This window comes from Cotesia glomerata, linkage group LG6 (genome assembly GCF_020080835.1).
Source record: "Cotesia glomerata isolate CgM1 linkage group LG6, MPM_Cglom_v2.3, whole genome shotgun sequence".
Lineage (NCBI taxonomy): Eukaryota > Metazoa > Arthropoda > Insecta > Hymenoptera > Braconidae > Cotesia > Cotesia glomerata.
Genome location: NC_058163.1, coordinates 20,776,920 through 20,797,797, shown reverse-complemented (window position 1 = coordinate 20,797,797; position 20,878 = coordinate 20,776,920). Strand labels below are relative to the sequence as shown.

At 33.8% G+C, this 20,878-nt stretch overlaps 4 protein-coding genes across 6 annotated transcripts; 1 reads left to right on the top strand and 3 right to left on the bottom strand.

The window, feature by feature from the left end:
- Positions 1-172: 172 nt before the first annotated feature.
- On the bottom strand, positions 173-1,751 carry LOC123268179 (tubulin delta chain-like). Its single transcript, XM_044733079.1, has one exon. The coding sequence runs from the start codon at positions 1,583-1,585 to the stop codon at positions 227-229; it is 1,359 nt and encodes a 452-aa protein (XP_044589014.1). The 5' UTR covers positions 1,586-1,751; the 3' UTR covers positions 173-226.
- Positions 1,752-6,917: 5,166 nt separating this feature from the next.
- LOC123268180 (peptidoglycan recognition protein-like) lies at positions 6,918-7,797 on the bottom strand. Its single transcript, XM_044733080.1, has 3 exons — positions 7,770-7,797; positions 7,516-7,738; positions 6,918-7,446 (listed from the first exon to the last, which is right to left on the bottom strand). The coding sequence occupies exons 2-3, from the start codon at positions 7,637-7,639 to the stop codon at positions 6,932-6,934; spliced, it is 639 nt and encodes a 212-aa protein (XP_044589015.1). The 5' UTR covers positions 7,640-7,738; positions 7,770-7,797; the 3' UTR covers positions 6,918-6,931.
- Positions 7,798-10,133: 2,336 nt separating this feature from the next.
- On the bottom strand, positions 10,134-14,683 carry LOC123268178 (peptidoglycan-recognition protein LE-like). Of its 2 annotated transcripts, XM_044733077.1 has the most exons (4): positions 14,546-14,679; positions 13,238-14,117; positions 13,029-13,175; positions 10,134-10,777 (listed from the first exon to the last, which is right to left on the bottom strand). In XM_044733077.1, exons 2-4 carry the CDS (start codon positions 14,037-14,039, stop codon positions 10,254-10,256), a joined length of 1,473 nt encoding a protein of 490 aa, XP_044589012.1. In that variant the 5' UTR covers positions 14,040-14,117; positions 14,546-14,679; the 3' UTR covers positions 10,134-10,253. The 2 variants fall into 2 exon arrangements, with proteins under 2 accessions (XP_044589012.1, XP_044589013.1); XM_044733078.1 differs by lacking the exon at positions 13,029-13,175 and having other exon boundaries at positions 14,546-14,683.
- A 234-nt stretch (positions 14,684-14,917) lies between these two features.
- Positions 14,918-20,849, top strand: LOC123268177 (DNA repair protein RAD50-like). Of its 2 annotated transcripts, none has more exons than XM_044733074.1 (4): positions 14,918-15,076; positions 15,182-15,228; positions 16,468-16,703; positions 16,812-20,849. In XM_044733074.1, exons 3-4 carry the CDS (start codon positions 16,479-16,481, stop codon positions 20,685-20,687), a joined length of 4,101 nt encoding a protein of 1,366 aa, XP_044589009.1. In that variant the 5' UTR covers positions 14,918-15,076; positions 15,182-15,228; positions 16,468-16,478; the 3' UTR covers positions 20,688-20,849. The 2 variants fall into 2 exon arrangements, with proteins under 2 accessions (XP_044589009.1, XP_044589010.1); XM_044733075.1 differs by having other exon boundaries at positions 15,182-15,230; positions 16,472-16,703.
- The last annotated feature ends 29 nt before the right edge of the window (positions 20,850-20,878 follow it).

Genomic DNA, 20,878 nt, shown 5'->3' with positions numbered 1-20,878 from the left:
TTGTTAAAAATTTCGAAAAAGTGCAATTTTTTAAAAATATTTTTTAGTTATAAATTAATAAATTAAGCAAAATAAAAAAATTTTAAATGTCGGCTAACTTTATTATTATAATCTTAAGTACTTTTATTGAATAAATTTTTAGTTCTAATAAAATAAAAAAAAAGACTCATAAAAAATTTATGTGAAAAAATCCATTCAATTTTTTTTAAAAGTAAGAATTATTTATCTATCTTTCCAATTCCTTGTATGAAGAAATAACCCCTTCAATTTTAGAAAAAGCCCTCAGAAAATCATCATCTTCCATTTCAAATTTTTTATACTGATGCAAAAACGCTCCATAAGTGTAAGAATTCCAAGCCTTGCTGACAATAACATCCAGGGTTTTATTAACCGCTGAATTATTAGTTATCAAAGAAGAAAATTTATCATAATTAAGCAATCGCCGATTCTGATGAAAATGTCTGAACTTGTCATAGTCTGTCAGCCAGTGTAGCTGAGCATAAATGTCATTCTTAATCAGCTCGTCGCAGTTATACGGATCATCAAGCTGATGACACACCAACTTATTATTCTTCTTTACCTTATCACTATTAACTCCTCTAGTAATTAAAATATTCGCCAAAGAACGTCTTTGGTTTAAATTCCCGAACAATAAATTGCGCCTTAAATATTTAAACTGCGCTTGCCAGTTAATAGAATTAATAGAATCCTTCTGGACACTCCAAGATTTTTCCAACAAACTGGTGTTGCTCGGCAGGACCAGCGGAACCGTTTCAATGCTGGTGAACTTGTAAGCTGGATGCGGTACGAGCTTAGACACCATGTGGTCCAGATCATTCAGCGAGTTGTTGTCCACGTCATTGGCTGCCTGCAACACTGACAAGAGCTTTTGACACGCAACCTCGTTTATGTCATTTGGGAAGCTAACATGCGACTTTAAATTACCAAACTTGATAGCTTCATCATGCAACTTGTCATTTTCCATGACAACCACCATGTCAGCGCTGTCAATTATTTTGGCTAGGCTCAACAGGATGTTGTAATTCTGCGTAGCTATCTCACCAGATCCAAACGGCAGCAACAAAGTCGACAGGATGCTTTTCTTCGGGTACTCGTCTTTCAACGACTGGATGATGAAACTCCCCAGCCCGGATCCAGTGCCTCCAGCGCAGCCAGACAGACACAGAAAACTGTCAACTGTATCCGAGAGCTCCAACTCGTACCTGACGGCATCATGAACAGATTCTTCGAACTCAGGGCCCTTTTTCACGAATCCGTAAGCCCAGTTATTAGCAGAACCTGAAGAATAGTCGGTACTTACAATATTACTGGCTCGGTAGCACCACTTGTCTTCTTTCTGCTTCAATATTTTGTTTATCACTTTTTTTTCAGTGTCTACTAACACAGCTCGTGCATACATACTCCCCGACTTTGATGTTCCTTGGAACCACTTGACTGTCGAATTCTCAGCGTACTCATGGTTTGATGATTCATTACCACGCGTTGATTTTATGTCTTCTGTTATTTTAGAATATAATTTACTACCAATCTGATTACCGCACTGTCCAAATTGCACTGTCAACATTTTTTAACTTGAAGTTTGAACTAAAATTAAATTTAATTTCAATTGTATATTATTGTTTAGAGGTTAATGATCTAATCACATGCTTGTTTACTTTTATTTAATTTATTCACATGTGTGTGTTGTCTGTCAGTTTTCTTCTTATGAAAACTCACGTTTCGCCATCTTGCTCTCTCTCTCGAATAAATTTAAATTCTAAAAGTTGGACTTAGGAGACATCTTGTGGTAAGAAAGTGAGTTATTTTATCCATATTCAAATATGGCGCTTGGTACAGATGTTTTAAATTATTTAAACGGTTTTTGTTCATTTTAAAAAGCTGAGTGGAGAATATAATTTAAATTATGGTGAATATGAAATAACACTAAAGTTAGTCGACGTTTTTAATTTTTTGATTTTTTTTAATTATTATATAAGAACTAAAAAATATTTTTAAAAAATTGCACTTACAGTTTATCAAGTTTTTTACAAATGAAAATTTTTTTTTATTATTTTGTAATCATTTTTTCAATAAAAAAAAATTCTTAAAATTTTTAGATGTCAGCTAACTTAATTTTCATGAATATGAAGTTTATAAATTACTAAATAAATTATTTTTGTGAGTTTTTATAATTCTAGAATGATACTAAAATTAGCAGACATTTGACAATTTTTGATTTTTTGAATTCATAAAAATTATGAAAAAAAATATTAAAAAAAAAAAATTGACTTGTAGAAATTAAATAAAAATTGAAAATGCAATTTTTTTTTAATTATTTTTTGGAACAAATTTATTTGTTAAAAAAAATTAAAAAATAGTCAAGTGACTGCTAACTTCAACGTCATATTCTTGACAATATTAATGCTCCAAATTATCCAATGTGTTTAAAAATATAGTTATTTATTATGACACTGAAGTTAACATGAAAATTAATTTAGCAGATATTTAATAATTTTTAGAATTTTTGTTAATAAATAATTTATGGCAAAAAAAATAAGAAAAAAAATCGACATGTAGAAATTAAAAAAATTTTAAAATGCAATTTTTTAGAATTAATTTCATTGTTAAATAAAATTAAAAATTTGTCAAGTGACAGCTAACTTTAATGTCATGAAGTTAACAGATATTAGAAATTTTTTTATAATTCAATAGCAATAAAATTATGGATAAATTTATTCACACGTAAAAAAGTCCTGATAAATTCACGCCGCGTGAATGTAATTTGTGAAAAAAATTTAATAAAAATATTTCACATGTAAAAATTAAAAAAAATAATCAGTGGAAATTCTTAAAAACATTTTTATTATTGTTATTGATTGATTGTAAAAATTAATAAAATTAACAGGTGTCAGCTGACTTCAGTATCATTATTTATTACACTACAGTTTTTTTTTTGTTTATTTATTATAAGTACTTCAATATTATTCTATTCAATCTAGTTATTAATGACAACAACAACAACAACAATATAATAATAATAATAATAATAATAATAATAATAATAATAATAAGCGGGCTTGTTACGTGGCCTCCAAGTGGCGCACCGCGGGAAACGCAGACCAGAACACCAGGTCTGTAGGCAAACGACGTAACAGGTGCAGTGGGCCAACTACCCACTGCATTGAAACTCTGAGTTACAACAAGACATAATCTCAGAAGTGCTCCCCACAACCGGTCCTTTTCGGATGAGGACCATTTATCAGGTGGGAGGAGCACACCGGACCCGATAAATGATGATGACACTGGCGCTTTAAGGACTAACTTTAAGTGGACGGAGGAACTGCGAGTCGACCTCTTGGCGTGTTACCAGCGCAGCGAGCCGGGGATGATCGGTTACATAGCCCGGATGCACACTCTTTGGAGTGACATGCATCCGGAGCTGGCAAATTTACGCGGAAACACCTGCGTAACTATGCCACTCATCTCCGGCGTGACAGACGATCGCTTGTGCTGGATAGAAGGCAGTCTAATAGACTTTCCTTTCCGGCGCAATTACACCAAGAGCGACGCCGTTCCTCCTTGGATAACAACAATCCCTTTATAGGACGGCAAGTAAGTATATCTAAAAAGATAACTTACTCCCAACAACAACTTGACACGGTCAATGAAGATCTCCTTACACGGATCCAGGAGGATTCCACTCTGCTCGCTGTGAACCAGGTTGTGTATGGTGCAGCAGTTTCAGCTTTTCCGAGAGAGAGACATCGTCTCTCAATCGAGGCAAGGTTGAGACAGCGCATCGCACAACTTGGCGACAAAATTGACAGATCCCGAAAACATGTCTCTCGCATCCAATGTGTGATTAAGTTCGAAACAACTCAACGAGCATACACGCTCCGAGTACGTCGCATTGCTGCTGAACTTCGGTGGCGTCATCACACATTGAATAAAAGTACTCTTCTTGTCATCAAGGAAGAGTCACTTAATAAATTGCGAGCTCTAGTGACTGCCAAAAAGTCACTAGAGAAAAGGCTGACACGGCTGGTCGACAATTCGTTGTTTCGATCTAGCCCTTCACGCTTTCTGACACCAAAGACTGTTGTTACCGGGAATTATCCAGCACCTGAGCGGGTGGAAGCCTTTTGGACTGAGTTGTATGGAGATCAACCAAACGTAAACGCCAACACTCCAGCTCTGCATGACTTCAAAGCATTTTGTCGGAAACACCGTCGACAGAATGCTGATGAAGAGAGCCCTGCAGTCAGTGTAAATGAAGTTCGTTTAGCTCTAGATGGCAGCAGAAATTGGGCTGCCCCGGGACCAGATGGCATTAATGTCTTCTGGTGGAAGAAGTTTACTTCTACCCACCTCCATTTGGCCCGTATATTTACATCCTACATTAGAGCTGACGAACCGATTCCAGACTGGCTCGTAGAAGGGCGAACCGTACTGATACCCAAAAAAGGTGACTTGTCTGACCCAAAGAATTACAGGCCTATCACCTGCCTGAATGCGGTTTATAAAATTTTTACAAAAATTTTGAATAACCGTATCTTGCAGGAGATAGGACCTATATGGCAACAGATATATGAACAGCGTGGCAACAAAAGAGGCCTGTCAGGTTGCAAAGAGAACCTGATAGTTGATCGATGTGTCATACAAGATGCGATTTACTATCAACGCAACCTGTCAATGGCCTGGATTGACTATCGCAAGGCATTTGACTCAACTCCTCATGAGTTGATTTTATACCTCCTCAAGTGCCTGGGGGTCAATCCCGAAACGGTGGAATGCATTCGGCGTACAATGCAGCTCTGGCGAACGCGTTTCCATATAGGAAATGGAAACGCATTGCACGTAACCAGAGTTGTAGAGTACAAACGAGGGGTCTTCCAAGGCGATTCCTTGAGCCCTCTGCTGTTTTGCATCTCACTGCTGCCTATATCTGTTGCTCTCCGTAAAACCCATGGGTACTCTGTGGGGCCTCCGGGTGATCGAAAATACTCGATCACCCATCTGCTTTACATGGATGATCTGAAGCTATATAGTGCTAATGAAGATCATCTACAGGCAGCCCTGAACATCGTAGCAGAGTACACACGAGATGTCGGAATGTCTTTTGGGTTGGACAAGTGTGCGGTCATACATCTGGCGAGGGGTAAGTGCTCTGATACGGGTGATGATGTCGAGTTAGTAGATGGGAGCATCTTAAGACAATTAGGCGCCGGAGAGTTGTATAGATACCTAGGAATGGAAGAGCACCGCATGCATGCGGTCTCTGAAGTCCGAGCAACTCTCCGTAGTGAGTATGTTAGGAGACTCCGGAAAATTTGGTCCTCCGAACTTTCCGGAAAAAATAATTAAATAATAAAAATAATAAAAAGTCTCCGCCACTAACATGCTCGCTGTCCCAGTCTTACTATACTCTTTCGGTGTCCTGAAATGGGCCCGAAAGGATTTACGAGATCTCGATATCAAAACCCGTAAGGTTATTAATATGAATCGGAGCATGCACCCCAATTCATCAGTCGCCAGATTATACCTCTCCCGGTCCATCGGTGGGAGAGGTCTGCAGAGTTTGGAGCGGCTGCATGATCGTTTGGTCCTGGGCTTAACATTCGAGGTTGTCAATTTCACTGCAGACGAGGATGACTTCCTTATGCAAATCGTACATAAACATGAAAATGCGCATAAGGGGTCGTTCTTGTATAAGGCAGCTATATATGCAGCAAGAACCCTTGGTCTTGGAGAGATAAACGCTCTTATGGAACTCCGAAAGGAAGAATTTAAGAGCGTCATCAGGAACGCCGAGGAAAAACAACTCCTAGGCGAACTGATGGACAAGTCCATGCACAGCGTGTACTTGAAACACGTGCGTGATCATGGCTTGTCCACCCAGCTGACCTTTTTCTTCTTAAAGTCAGCTGGCCTGATGTCCGAGACTGAAGGGTTCATATTTGCCTGCCAAGATGGTGTCATTAACACTCTAGAATACCGTAGCAAGGTGCTCCAGGTGCAGCTTCTGGACACGTCATGTAGGATGTGTAAACAACACCCGGAGACGCTCATACACCTTTTGTCGGCATGTCCTGTGCTGGTGAGAGGTGCATATATCCAGCGTCACAACGCTGCCCTGAGAGTACTGTACTACTATCTTCGTCATTACTACGGTATTGATATGACACCAGTGCTGCCTTATCTACCAGGAGATATTCCCCAGGTTGTTGAGAATGACAGTTGCAAAATTTACTGGAACATGCCATTTGCAACAACCCGGCGGATCGATCACAACAAACCTGATATTGTACTCTTCGACAAGGCCACTCGTGACATTTATGTCATTGAGTTCTCGGCCCCGGCTGAACACAACATCTCAGCCAAAGAAGAGCACAAAAGAAAAATATATCAGGATCTCCTATTTGAAATTGGCAAACTTTACCCAGGTTACCGTGTCAAACTAGTCGTCCTAATCGTTGGCGTCCTTGGAGGGATGAAACAGTCTTTTGTATCCTCACTTGCCAAAGTTCCAGCTTTCACGTCAAAATCTGAGTTCTTGGCTGTCAGGATGCAGAAGGCTGTAATATTAGGTTCCCTCCGTCTACTTAGGGAAATGACTTTGGCCTGCTGTGGCCGCTAACCGCCTTGTTGTGCGGAGTGGTCCAGCAGTAATGGATGGAGCTCAGGCTGGGCCCTCGGAGAGTCGGACTTCGGGGACAACCCCCCCTGAGCATTTAATAACATAATAATAATAATAATAATAATAATAATAATTATAATAATAATAATAACATAATAATAATAATAATAATAATAATAATAATTCTTAGTACGACTTTAAAAGTTGATAATGAAAAATATTTCTGTTATTTGCCAGTTCATCATCTACAAAAGATTATTGATGATTGAATCAATAAAATAATAATAATTTTATTTATTGTGAATTTTGAATCATTTCGGAAAAACTTGAAATATTATGCTGATCATTAATGTAAAGACGCACGCCATTGATCTCAGAATAATATTTAAATTTTTTATCAATAAAGTCAAGAGCAATTCCATAATTAATTAAATTTCTCATTGAACTAAATTGAGTTATATTTGGTGACTTATCATAAAATGTCCCAATCAAAGCAATCCCAATGCTCTTCTTGTTGACACCAATGGTGTGAGCACCGACGGTTCTCCACCCACGTCCAATGTAAATCTTTCCATCACCGCTGATCAGGAAATTGTACCCAATATCTCGATTCCATGGATACGATGAGATATATTTCGCCTGAAGCTCTCGGACAATTCGGTCGCAAGACTGCCGATAATAACACGATTCAGTGCCTGTGTGATAGATCAAAACATATGGAACTGGAGTAACCAATGTCTCGACTGGATCCGTTGTTGGCAATGCTTTCCATTCGTCACGATTGATAAATTGTAAAACATCCTGGATTTCTGAAAAAATTTATAAACAAGCTTTATAGATAGTTTTTAAAATAAATACTTAGTTTATGTAAATATTACCCAATTGAGAGTCGAACATCTTTGCATCTTCTTCGGTAAAAAATTGATATCCATCAACTTTGATAGTTACCACGATAAACATTATTAAATTAATCAGTAATGATGATGAAAGTTGTTGACGCATTTTGATTAGAATTTTTCAGTTGAAGAATATTTTGTTAACTGATCAAGTTTTGTATTCTTGAATCTTTTATATATGGCTTAAGAAATTAAACGTAATTGAAGTTTGCGTAAATATTTCATGAAGAAATAGTCTTTTTATTGTCATTAAAAATAGTCTGTAACTTCAAGTATTGATAGAAAAATTTAAAAGTTAATAAAACAAAAATAAAATTTATTACCAAAGTAATTTTATTCTTCCGGCGGTAACCGTGAATTTTTATTCTATTTTTGTTTTTAGTATTATTATTTCGTTGTTAAAAAAATAAATACTTGTTCAGAGATTAAAAATATATTAAATAAAAGTAATTTTTTACAAATTAAAAATTTAATAATAAATTATTCCTTTCTTTATAAGGTAAAAGGGTAAAAGACCCAATACCGGAACGATTTGACAAAATTATTATTTTATATTTTATCTCGTACTCAATCAAATTAAACAAACTTTTCTTCATTAGAAACCTCAACCTTTTTTTTACATAATAAAATATGAATGAAACTTTAAATTATATTGGAAATATTGAAAAAAAATGTTAATGATGTCAATAGTCTTAGATTTCTGACTTATCAAGGTCTCTTAATGGTTTTGCTAAGAAATCACTGATGATCTTAAGCTCATAGAAACCTAATGGAAATACTTTTCTCTAAAATTTTGTTTTTTATGTATTAATACAAATACTAAGAATTCGATGCAATTAATTGATAATACAAAAAAGACCCCATTGTTATTTAAAATTTACTGTTCGTCTATTGGTACACCCGAAATGAGCTAATACCCAGTATCGGAACAGTCAGCCATATTGATATTATTTATTCACATTTACGATATATACTGTGTTGATTGTTTACATCAAGCACAACGATATAAATACACAAATAATGTATACTAAATAAATAATAGTTTAAAAAAACTAAAAACACGCTTTTTATAGAAAACCAAACTAAAAAATAGAAAATAAATTTAAATTAAGAATAGTGTTAAAAATTTCAATAAATATAAATTAATAATAGTGTAAATAAAAAAAATGTATTTTATTTTAAAAAAAGCGTGAGGTGCATGGTGTCAATAGTTATAAATATTTTATTGACAGATATGAGTAGAGTGATTATCATTTTGATAATATCTTAAAAAGCACCCCACGCTTTTTAAAATAAAATACATTTTTTTTTATTTACACTATTATTAATTTATATTTATTGAAATTTTTAACACTATTCTTAATTTAAATTTATTTTCTATTTTTAGTTTGGTTTTCTATAAAAAGCGTGTTTTTAGTTTTTTTAAACTATTATTTATTTTTTACTTTTTAGTTTGGTTTATTTATAAAAGCGTGATTTTTTAGTTTTTTTAAACTATTATTTGTTGATTATCAAAAATATTCAGGCGCGCAAATTACCCACGGAGAGTTACATACTGACATACTGACATACTGACATACAAGTGAAGCTAATAAAAAATAATTATTTATAAATATTATAAATACGGGGAATCAGAGTTCGATTTCGGAGAGCGAGCCTGAGAAACGGCTACCAGAACCAAGGAAGGCCGCAGGCGCGCAGATTACCCACGGAGAGTTACATACTGACATACTGACAAACTGACATACAAGTGAAGCTAATATAAAGCGTGTAAAAAAGGCAAAATTAAATATAAGAGTTCGACAGAAATGTAAAACTAGTAATTTTGTGTAGTATAAAAATTATTATTTGTTATAAAAGCTGTAAAGAGTGTGATATTTTAGATTAAATTAAAGATAACTAAATTAAGAGGATGCAATGAAATAAAGTGTATTATAGAGAGTGGTGTGTACTTATAAGAAAGTAAGAGTGTAACAAAAAAAAAGGTTAAAAAATGATTATTACAAATATAAAGCTTAAAAAAAAATTTTAAGACTAAATTATTTTAATTATAAATTATGATATTAAGAGCGGTTTATAGTTGATTTTCAAACGTGTTTTTCTCATGTATGTGATAAAATTTCGAAAATAAAACGTTTCGCTCTTCGATAGATAATTAAATTATCTATCGAAGAGCGAAGCGCTTTTTTGGAAAATTTTCATTTATTTATGCATAAAATGCGTTTTAAGATTCCATTTGTTGTACAAGTATGACAGAGATACTTTCGTTTGTCCAATAGAGGGCGAGAGAGAGAAAAAATGTAAACCCTTCTTAAATAGATTTTATTACCTTGAATTTGACTTTTTAGAAGAATTATTTAAAATTTTGAATATTTATCAAGGGTGAACGAATAGAAAAAGATGAGACGAATTGTAAAAAATTATAAACAACGAGGAGTATCAAAATCTCTTTCTTTATCAGAGACATTTTTTGTAATGACAACGTTTTGGAATTTTCTTTTAAATAAAAAAACCCAAAATGTGATAAATATAGACTAAAAACTAACAACCTGTAAGTAATTAATTAACCAGTTCCGTTAGAAAATATAAAAATAAAAAGATCTATTTTGATAGTCTCTATTCAACTCAAATATACCAATTAACAATAATAATAAGTAAAAAATTTTTATGAGTATAACATTTTAAACAACAGACTAGATAAAAATAAAAAAAATCAATTGTCAAGGTTTCTCAGACCAATGATCCATTGCTTTGATAATTCCAAATAAAACATCACCAGGACTTAAAGTTTCCGACACTTGACGATGTCCAAGGAGTTTGTAATTCACACTGATTTTTTCATTCTTAACACCAAGCTCGATCAATTTCTCCAGCGCGTGAATTTGTCTTCTCGGTGGGGTTTCTTTGTTAAAGGTGCCAATAAAGCTGATCCCAATGCTCTTGCGATTAAATCCAAATGCGTGAGCACCTTCAATATCCCATCCGCGGCCAACGTAGACGAGCCCGTCACCTCCAATCAGGAAATTATAACCGATGTCGTCCCATCCGTTGCCCTCTATATGCATCGTCTGAGCTAATCGGACGCGTTGGATACATTCCGCTTGATTGTTGCAAGATTCTGATGCTGTGTGACTGATAATCACATACGGCGCAGGAATTATTTCTAGTTTCTTGGGTTTTTTTTCCGGAGGCTGCGCTCCCCATTCGACGCGTTGGATGAATCTTACTCCATCTGTAAGTATGTCTAAAAAAATTTTTAATTTTTAATTTAGTGAATGCTAAATAAAAAAAGATACTGAAGTTTACTGATATTAGAATTTTTTAATTATTTTATAGCAATGAAATTATTTTGAAAACAAATTTACATGTAAAAATTAAAAATAATGTTAGAGGAAATGTTTTGAAGAATTTTTAACTTCCCGCTAAGAAAATCGAAGATTTTCAAAATTCGGGAAGTTATTGATTTCACCCCATTTTACGAAAATTGAGTTTTCATCAGATCTCGACGTTTTAAGGTCACAGGAAGCTTTCCTGACTATTCCCGCGATGGTGTCCGTGCGACTGTGTGTGTGTGTGTGTGTGTGTGTATGCATGTAAACTTCTTATAACTTTTGAACGGCTTGACCGATCGGATCGAAATAGGTGGTGATCCAAAAAGTATCATTGCCATTCAATTTCGTGAAAATTTGAATCAATTCGGTTCGCTAGATTTTGAGAAATCTCAAAAATAAAATTTTCAAAAAATCGTTTTTTTGGAATAACTTCTAAACGGTTACACCGATCAATTCCAAAAACTGTTCCGCTCTTAAGTTTGAAAAGCCACGTCGATTGCCACCAGTCCCGTCAAATACGGTTGATTCATTCGAGAGTTATCGAAAACGAAAAATTTCAAAAAAAGTGTTTTTTTTTAATTACTTCGAAATTCCTTGTTCGATCGATTCAAACTTAAAAATCTGTTATGAGGTTTCAAAAACTGCGTCAAATGCCACTAACCGCGTAAAAATCGGTTCATTCATTCAAACGTTATTGTGGTTTGAAAATTCAAAAAATACTGTTTTATCAAACTTCTATCAGACTTTTGAGCTCGAAGAGCTCAAAAGCATAAAGAAGCTACCTCTTTGAGCTCGGAGAACTCAAAATAACACAGAAATTGTACTTTTGAGCTCGAAGAATAAGTGAAATGTTGAGCGTTTAGGTATGGAGTTAGCGGGAAGTTGCAGGGATGGCCTTTATATAGACAATTTTTGAGTTGCTCTTGCTTCGAAGATATCATTTAAAATAGTATCTGTGGTACCATCTATTATTGTTTAAAGATTTTTTGAGATTCATGGAAATTTACGATTTCAATTGCACAAATAAATATACTTTTTGGAAGCTCGACATGACACCACTTTTTTTCAAAGTATGCGATATCCGGAGTAGAATCCCGGAGGTAATTTTCATTTATCTTAAAAAATGAAGTTTTCAGTAAAAAAAGTCAAATTTTTCGAAATTTGACTTTCTAGCATTTTTTTTATAATTAAACAATTAAAAAAAAATTAAAAAACGATTGTTATTCAACGAAAGTGTTAAGAATTACTCTCATGTCCGGTTCGAGTGAAAATATTGAAAAGAACGTAAGTAGCAACAATTTTTTCCTTGCATGGGGTCAACTAGACCCAATATGACCACTACGTTATTTTTAAAAAATGTGACCACTACGGGTTAACTAAAAAATTCCATATGTGAAAATTAAAAAAAAAATGATTAGTGGAAATTTTTTAAAGAATTTTTAACTTCCTGCTAAGAAAATTGAAAATTTTCGACTCAAGAGAAGTTATTGACTTCTCCATGTTTTGAGGTCCCGGGAAGCTATTCTGACTATTCCCACCGAGGTGTCCGGCCGTGTGTATGTGTGTATGTGTGTGTGTGTGTGTGTGTGTGTGTGTGTGTGTGTGTGTGTGTGTGTGTGTGTGTGTGTGTGTGTGTGTGTGTGTGTGTGTAAACAAATTTTTGTCCTACGGTTTCTCTAAAATGAATCAACTAAGCTATAAAAATCCATCGAGCTATTCCAAAGAAATTAAAAAAAAAAAACCAAAAAAAAAATTTATTTTTGTTTTTTTAAAATAACTTTAAATTATGCGGAAAAATCATAATAAAACCATTATAGATTTTTTGTACTTAAAAAACTGTGTCGAGTGCATTTTTGAAAATGAAAATCGAACGACGCATTCAAAAGTTATAATCGTTTAAGAAATACATTTTGAGCTCTTAGAGTGAAAAAAGTTGCTTTGAGCTTGAAAAGCTCAAATATTAATCAAAAAACACATTTTAAGGCGCTTCAAATTCAAACTTAGCGGGAAGTTCTAGGGTTGGCCTTCGCGATCAACCGATTTCCAGATATTTTATTTTTTTTATTGTAATTGATTTGTTATAAAAATTTAATAAAAAAAAATTTTTCAGCTAACTTCAGTATTATAAATAAAAGATCTATTTCTAATTTTTATTTTATTTACCATCAGGATCAATGGCTGGTTTATGAGAAGGGTAGTCGTCTAGCTTTTCAGTGAGCTTTAATGATACAACGACAATTATCAAGACCGCAAGTAATGTTATAAAACTAAATAGAGCAGTACATCTCCAAGTCCACAATAATTTTCTCACTATTTTGAAATAAAAAAATTAATTAGCAATTTAATTAAAAAAAATTTTTTTACTTAAATACCTCTTAAATTTTCTTGCTGTACAGGAATTATCGGAAGTGTGCTTCCATCTGTAGTCAAAATATTAGCATCCGGAGTTTGATTGTTAATAAAATCTTTCGGCTGACCATTACCGTCACCAGAATTAGTATATAAAAATTGTTTGATAGTAACAGGACCTTTATAAAGCGTAGTGTTACCCACTCGAACATTAGTGGAGCCTTTAATACAAATATCACCAAAAGCCGTAGTGTCCAAAGTGGGTAACACATGACCGGTTATCGTTTCGTGCTGGATTTTTTGCATCTGGGCTCCTTTGAGGTCCGTCCAGCCTCCCATTTCGCCGATAACTTTCTCGGCTTCTTCGACATCGTCTTCTTCCTTATCCTTATCTTGATCTCCACGCTCTTCATAGTCTTCATCATCATAAAAAATCCGATCGTCATACTTGTCGATATTGATCACATGATCGTTATTAAAACTAGACTGATTTGAAGATTTATCATTGTCATTATCATTATCATTAGAATCACTGTAATTGCTATTTAAACTAGACTCATTAGAAGACTCGCCAGTGCTAGAACAACGATAAGATGGCCGCGTTGTTTCAATGTTTAAATTTATATTATTATCATCACCACTCCCGACATCAATGTCAAGGTCATTGTCTTCAATAACAACAACGCTCTCGCTCCTGATGTTAAATTTGTCATTATTCCCACAACGCCGCTCGTTTTCCTTCACATTGTTGTTATTCTGATTATCAATCCATCCGATCTGTTGATCGTTATTCCTTCTAAACTCTTCTGGCTGTCGTGTTACCATCACATATATTCATAATTTTTTTTATTTATCTTTAAAACTACGTCCAAGTAATCCATCGGCTGGTTTTATTATCAATTACTGTTAACAAAAATTAATATAATTATAATCACGGGATTAAACACTTATTGTTATTAAATATGATACTGAAGTTAGCTGATAACTGTCAATTTTTATTTTTTATTTTATAATAAATAAATTGCAATAAAAAAATGGTTCTAAAAATTTTCACAAATAATTATTTTTAATTTTTACATATGGAATTTTTTTTATTATAATTTTATTATTATAAAGTTCTAAAAAAATTTTTAATGACTTTCAACTTCAGTGTCATTATTAAAAATTAATAAATCTTATGACTTGAAGCATTTGATGACGTATGAATTATTTTTCCTCAGAGCGCACTATATATCATTATTTTACTCTCTACAATTAAATACGTTGGACATTCAGTCTAATAGTTGATAACACTATCAATAACTAATTATTTAATCCATAAGTGTACTTACATGTCTATCTATTCCATTATTGTGCTGAAATAAAAGACAATTATATTTTAAATGAATAAAAGGACTAAGTATATTTTTAAATATTATGATGGACAATCGCTGGACACTAGTGTATTGTGTTGCCTCCTCTTCTTTATTTTTTGTGTTTGTGTTTTTGTATATGTGTTTGCATATTTCTTTTTTCTTCCACTAACACTTGCATGACATATTTATTTGTTGCGTTGTCGCATTTACGCTCCTCCGCTCTTCTGATAACGAATGAGATACTGAACTTATCAGTAATCATTGGTTTATTATTATTTATAAATTATGAGTTTAATTAAAATAGTATTTTAATATTTCATGATTTTAAAAAGTAATTAAGTACTCAAGATATAATTCAAAATATTTACGTTTTTTTAAATTTAACAATCGAGTTTGTAGTTTCGATTGTATTCAATCTCGGAAGTTCGTTGGCGGCTGCCAGTCTTTTCTTTTCACAAAAATTATAAAAACATATTATTATAAAAAAAAAATTAAATTTATGATTTTGTAAGTATAAGGAACTATTAATAATAATAGTAGTAAATAATTAATTATTAAAATTTTTTTAGTATTTATAAAATATTTTATTGATTTAAAAATTTGTTCTTTCAGGTTATGTTTTCTGTCAACTGAAAAATTCATTTTTGAGATCAAATAAAAGGTAAATTAATTGTTTAACATTAATTATTGTATAAGGTAAAAGACCCAGTTATTGACACTGGCCTAATTGTTTGACACTTGCAATTTTATTCCAATTATAAAAATTAAATGTTCTCAAAAAACCAATTTTCTTAAAATTTATAATTCAAAAATTATATTTATTAATTTATTAGAGTTGATTTGTTTTTTTTAATTAAAATAAAATTGCAGTGTCAATAATTGGGTCTTTTACCTTATAAAAAAAGAATTATTATATTTTTATTCATGAGTAATGATACTAAAGTTAGCTGACAGCTGTCAATTTTTTTAATTTTTATAAAAATCAATTGGAATAAAAAAAAGCTTTAAAAATTTCCACTAATAATCTTTTTTAATTTCCATACGTGGAGTTTTTTTATTAAATTTTTTTCACAATAATTTTATTACTATAAAATTATAAAAAATTTTCTACTATTAGTTAACGTCAGTGTCTTTAATAAATAACCTACTTTATTTAAAATATTTTTATTAGTATTGAAAAAAATTCACAAAAATAAACGGACTAAGGGCCAGTTTTTCAATCTGAGATAGAATTTATCCAGGATAAAATTGTTATTGTCAGTATATCTATAAACATGAAATATATAGATATATATATTAGCATCGGATAAAATTTTATCTCGGATTGAAAAACTGGCACTAAGTTTTTAACAATTTTTTTATTATTCATAAAGGGATATTAATTTGATTTAGAATAAATAGATAGATAAAAAATTTTATTGACTCTGGAACCTAAGCTCCCTCAGAACCATCAGTATTTAATACATTGGTTTACATTAGTTTGCTTTTATATTATATAATACAACTCAGTATAAAAGTACTTAATAATTAAGGGTTTACAATTAAGTTTAATTTTTAATTTTAGTAAAACAGAGATATATAAAGTAATACAAAGAAGTAAATTGAAGTTCATAGAAAATAATATTCAAAATTTATAATTTTTTAATTTTTAATTTTAAATGAGATCAAAATAAAACATTGCAATTACTAAGAGCCAGTTTTTCAATCCAGGATAAAATTTTATCCAATGATAAAATATATCTATATATTTTATATATATAAATATACTAGCAATAATAATTTTATCCTGGATAAAATTTTATCTCGGATTAAGAAACTGACCCTAATTACCATATTAGAAAAAGTGACTGAAGCAAGCATTTTTAAATTCAACTAAATTATCTACAATCACTTCATTTACAGAATAAAGATGTCCAGAGCCAGGAGGTTATCTATTCGTGGAGTAAGAAACTTCGGCGATGAAACTGAACAGATTATCAGGTTTACTCGCCCGCTGACGTTGATTATCGGGCAAAATGGTGTCGGCAAAACGACAGTTATTGAAGCATTACGTTACGCTACTACTGGTGAATTCCCCCCAGGATCAGAGCGTGGAAAAGGATTCATTCATGATCCTCGTCTAAAGAAATCTGTCGTAAGTTCATTTTTTTTTTTTTTTTAATTAAATAATTTTTCCAAATTAAATAAATAATTTTAGTTAAACAATACTTCTTATAAATTAAATAATATTAATTTTTTTAAGGCTCAAGTCCGAGGAGTTGTCAAAGCAGAGTTTGTTGACAAAAATAATGAGATAGTAACAGTCCGTCGAACAATTGAGTCATCAAAAAAAGGCAACACTCTAACTTTCAAAACTGTCGAAAATACTATTTCAAAAATAGACAAGCTGTCTGGTGAAGAGTTTCAAATAAACCAACGGTGTGCAGATATCGATAAAGAAATCACTTCTTCTTTGGGTTTAACCCCTGCAATATTGAACAACGTAATTTTTTGCCATCAAGATGACTCAAACTGGCCTATGGATGATTGCAAGAAACTTAAAGACCGGTTTGATGAAATTTTTGACACTACTCAGTACAACAAAGCCATCGAGTTGCTGCGTAAGACTATCAAGCTCAAGACAGCTGAGGTGAAAGAGTTTCAATTGGAACTGAATGCTTTGTCGATCCTGGTCTCAGAGGTCACTCTCAAGGAAACTAAACTTCAAGAATACACAGATCGTAGGTCTCAAGCGACGGAAAATATTGAAAAGCTTATTTGTCGTCTTGAACCAGTGAGACAGGAAATTTCTCAGAAAAAAAGTGATGAGGTACGGTATGCTACTCTGACAAATGATAAAGAAAAAAAAGATGTTGAGTTAAATTTAGCCAAACAGAAATACGATTCTTTGAAAAAATCTATTAAAGACTTGTTCTCTGGGTCCAATGAAGAGCTAGAGGCTATTGTTCAGTCCTACGATGAAGGCTTTGAAGAAAAAAATTCTAAAATTACTAAAATAGAATCCACAATTCAAGATTTGACGCAAAATGAGTCTACAATTTACAATTCCTGTGCAGACCAAAAAGTAAATGTTGGAATTTTACGCCAACAGTTACAGGACCAAGCTCGGAAGATCCAAGACCGTAATTTAACCCTGAATGAAATTCTTCGCTCTCAGAATTTAGAGAAAATCGATGATAAAACTTCTGAAGAGATTATCCAGAACTCTGTAGAAGAAGTTATTTCCAAGTTACACAAATTAGAGGAAGATGTTAACGAAATGCGTCAAAAACACGATAAAAAAGAAGCTGAATTGGATAAGTCAGTTAATCTTTCAAGGAATGAGCGAGCAAAAATTGACTTTGAGCTCAAACAGAGTCAAAAAGAAATAACTGAGCTTCGGGAGCAAATAAAAGTCGCAAGAGCAAGAATTGCCAAGGGCGAGGATGACTTACAAAAGCTAGAAGCTGTCAACGCTAAGTTGGAAAGAGTCAGTAAACAGGTGGACGAAATTTCTATGGCTGTCAAACAAGGGAATTTCTCGCAGAAAATCGTGGCTAAAGAAAAAGAGCTTGATAAACAAGAGCAAGAGTCGGCGAAAATAGATGTTTTATTGTCGAAGATGCAGGATGCTAGTGCTCTAAAAGTAAAATTCGACAATTTGACAACAGAAATAAACGTCAAGTGGAGAGAAATTGATGAGCTGAAGAAGAAACACGGTGATAGTATTAAAAAATTACTGGGGGTTAATGAAATTCCTTCTTCACAGTTAAAAGATCGAGTGAACAGAGTTCATCAGACGCTAAATGAGCGACTTGCTAAATTGAAACAAGAAATAGCTAGCGAGCAAAGCAAAGCAACAACCCTTGAAACGACAATTAACCATGCGAAGAAAGAATTCAATGCTAAGATTGGAGAAAATCAAAGAGACAAAGAAAGAATTATGACACATTGTCCTGATTATAATAATTTTGAAGAGCATTTACTGCTTGTTAGTAACGAAGTCAAGAAATTACAAAATAAGCGCGGGATGTATGCGTACCAGGGAGTTGCTTACGCGACGTATGTAGAAAAACTTTCAAGTGAGGATCCTTGCTGTCCTTTGTGTGATCGCGGGTTCGAACAACGAGAAGGAGCACTGAAAGTGATCGAGAATCTTAACCAGGATCTGAAGAACCACCCAAAGCGTCTGAAGTCTTGTGAGGATGAGCTGAACTCTTTGCGCACAAAGCATGATACTTTGTTGTCTTTAAAGACTACGGTTGAAAAAGTTATTAAGTTTGATAAAGAAGAAAGAGAGAAGATGAGTTCCAATATCGCGGCAATTCAGAAACAATTGGAGGCTAAGAACAGCAGGATAACCGAGCTGCAGTTACTGACAGAGGAGCCGGAGAAGAAAATATTGATGTGTAATAATTTGTCCGGAGATCTTGCACTTTGGGACAAGTGTCTGGTTGAAGTAGAGAAGCTTCAGGATACTCATGAAGAAGTACAGGTTCAAGTTATTGAGTTGGGGCTTCCGGATAAAACGATAGAAGAAGTAAGAAGTGAAAACGAGGCTTGCAAGCAGAAGATTAAAAAATTGAGGGATGAAATAGGTCTTCTGAGAGAGCAGTCAGATAAAATGAACAATAAGCTACGCGAGGCTACCAATGCAAGGTCTTCTTGTCTGGAGGAGCAGCTCCAGGTTCTCAATGAGGTTCAGGAGGTGAAGCAACTCCAAGAGAACTTGAACAAGTGGGTGGAGCGAGAGAATTGCTTGAGGGATAATCTTCAGAAGCTTGGCAAGCAACTTGTAGAGGCTGATGGCAAGTTGGACGAGGTAGTGCGTCTAGCGGAGGAAGTTAAGATTCAAAATCGAGAGCAGCAAGATAGAGCTCGTAAGAGGCTACAAGAATTTACAAAGCAGGTGGACAAATTGATGAATTTGCAGACGGATGTGAGTAACTTGCTGGCTAAGAAAATAGGTGCCAAGTTGAAGAATTTAGAAGAAGAGATGCGTGATAATGAGAAGCTGCTCGCGGATATCAAAGAGGAAGTTGCGGGATTAGAAGAGAAATTAGTTGAGCTGAAGGAGGATATTTCTTGCCATGAAATGAAGAGACGGAATTTACAGGACAACCGAGAGCTGAGAAACTGCGAAAAGTCTATTAGACTGTTGTCACAAGAAAAGGACAATTTGAAGAGCGAAATCCAGGGGATAAATATTCAAAAAGTTCGACAGGATCTGCAATCGCTTCAGCAGAGAGTTGTAAATTTGGAAAAAGAAATCAATATTGCAAGAGGAACTCAGCAAGAATTAAATCTGAATATCGAGCATCTGAACAGTGAGCTTCAGAAGGAAGAGTACTACACTGCTAAGATGAATTACAAGCGTAAGTGGCTGGAAAAGTCGATCACTGAGGACGCGCTTAAAGACATGGGTGTTTACTGCACTGTTTTGGACGCCGCGATGTCCAAGTATCACGAAGATAGAATGACCAGTGTTAACAAGTCGATGAGAAATTTATGGAACCACATTTACAACGGCTCAGACACTTCATCTATTCAAATTAGAACTGAAGCGACAAACACCGCTGGAGCCTCGGGTAGGCGCAGCTTTAATTACAGGTTGGTGCAAATAAAACATGGAGAAGAGATCGAAATGCGAGGCCGTTGCAGCGCTGGTCAGAGAGTCTTGGCCTCCATTGTCATCCGTCTGGCTTTGGCGGAGACCTTTTGTGACCAGTGCAGCATGCTCGCGCTGGATGAACCGACCACCAACTTGGATGAAGCTAATTCAGCGAGTCTCGCTGAAACTCTGTTTAACTACGTCATGCTCCGGTCCAAGTACCAAAAGTCGTTCCAGCTGATCATCATTACTCACGATGAACATTTCATTAAAAAATTGAGCCAGCTTAATACTTCCTCTGGGTTCTATCACCTGTATAGAAATGATAAGGGCTTAACGCAGATTCAGTACTTAGTTTTTGATAAGGAAGAGGCTGCTGAGCAAGATACTGCACCTGATGACGGCCAAAGCGATGATGAGCAGAAAAAAGCTGCCAAGAAGAAGACTTCCGTGCAGACCAAAAAACGCCAGGCTCCTTCGAGTAACTTCCCCGGTGCTTCGAAAAAACCTTATGAGTTTTCTTTGTAAGCTTAGAATATTTTTCACTTAAATATATTTTTTTACTTGTTGATAAGGTTAAGCCAATGCTATTTATTTATTAAATTATGAGGCTTTAATAATTAATAAATGTTAATTGAATTAATCAATACTCTTTTTTAATGAAATAAATTAATTTAATTTAATTACAAAGTGGAAGTTTATATTTTTTTTTATATGAC

Excerpts from the sequence above, each read along its gene's own strand:
- LOC123268179 (XM_044733079.1), bottom strand. The coding sequence starts at position 1,585 with ATGTTGACAGTGCAATTTGGACAGTGCGGTAATCAGATTGGTAGTAAA.
- LOC123268180 (XM_044733080.1), bottom strand. The coding sequence starts at position 7,639 with ATGCGTCAACAACTTTCATCATCATTACTGATTAATTTAATAATGTTT. Across the intron at positions 7,447-7,515 it reads GATGTTCGACTCTCAATTGG|AAATCCAGGATGTTTTACAA; the intron begins GTAATATTTACA and ends AAATTTTTTCAG.
- LOC123268178 (XM_044733077.1), bottom strand. The coding sequence starts at position 14,039 with ATGGTAACACGACAGCCAGAAGAGTTTAGAAGGAATAACGATCAACAG. Across the intron at positions 13,176-13,237 it reads ACAGCAAGAAAATTTAAGAG|TGAGAAAATTATTGTGGACT; the intron begins GTATTTAAGTAA and ends ATTTCAAAATAG. Across the intron at positions 10,778-13,028 it reads ACCAGCCATTGATCCTGATG|ACATACTTACAGATGGAGTA; the intron begins GTAAATAAAATA and ends AAATTTTTTTAG.
- LOC123268177 (XM_044733074.1), top strand. The coding sequence starts at position 16,479 with ATGTCCAGAGCCAGGAGGTTATCTATTCGTGGAGTAAGAAACTTCGGC. Across the intron at positions 16,704-16,811 it reads CTCGTCTAAAGAAATCTGTC|GCTCAAGTCCGAGGAGTTGT; the intron begins GTAAGTTCATTT and ends AATTTTTTTAAG.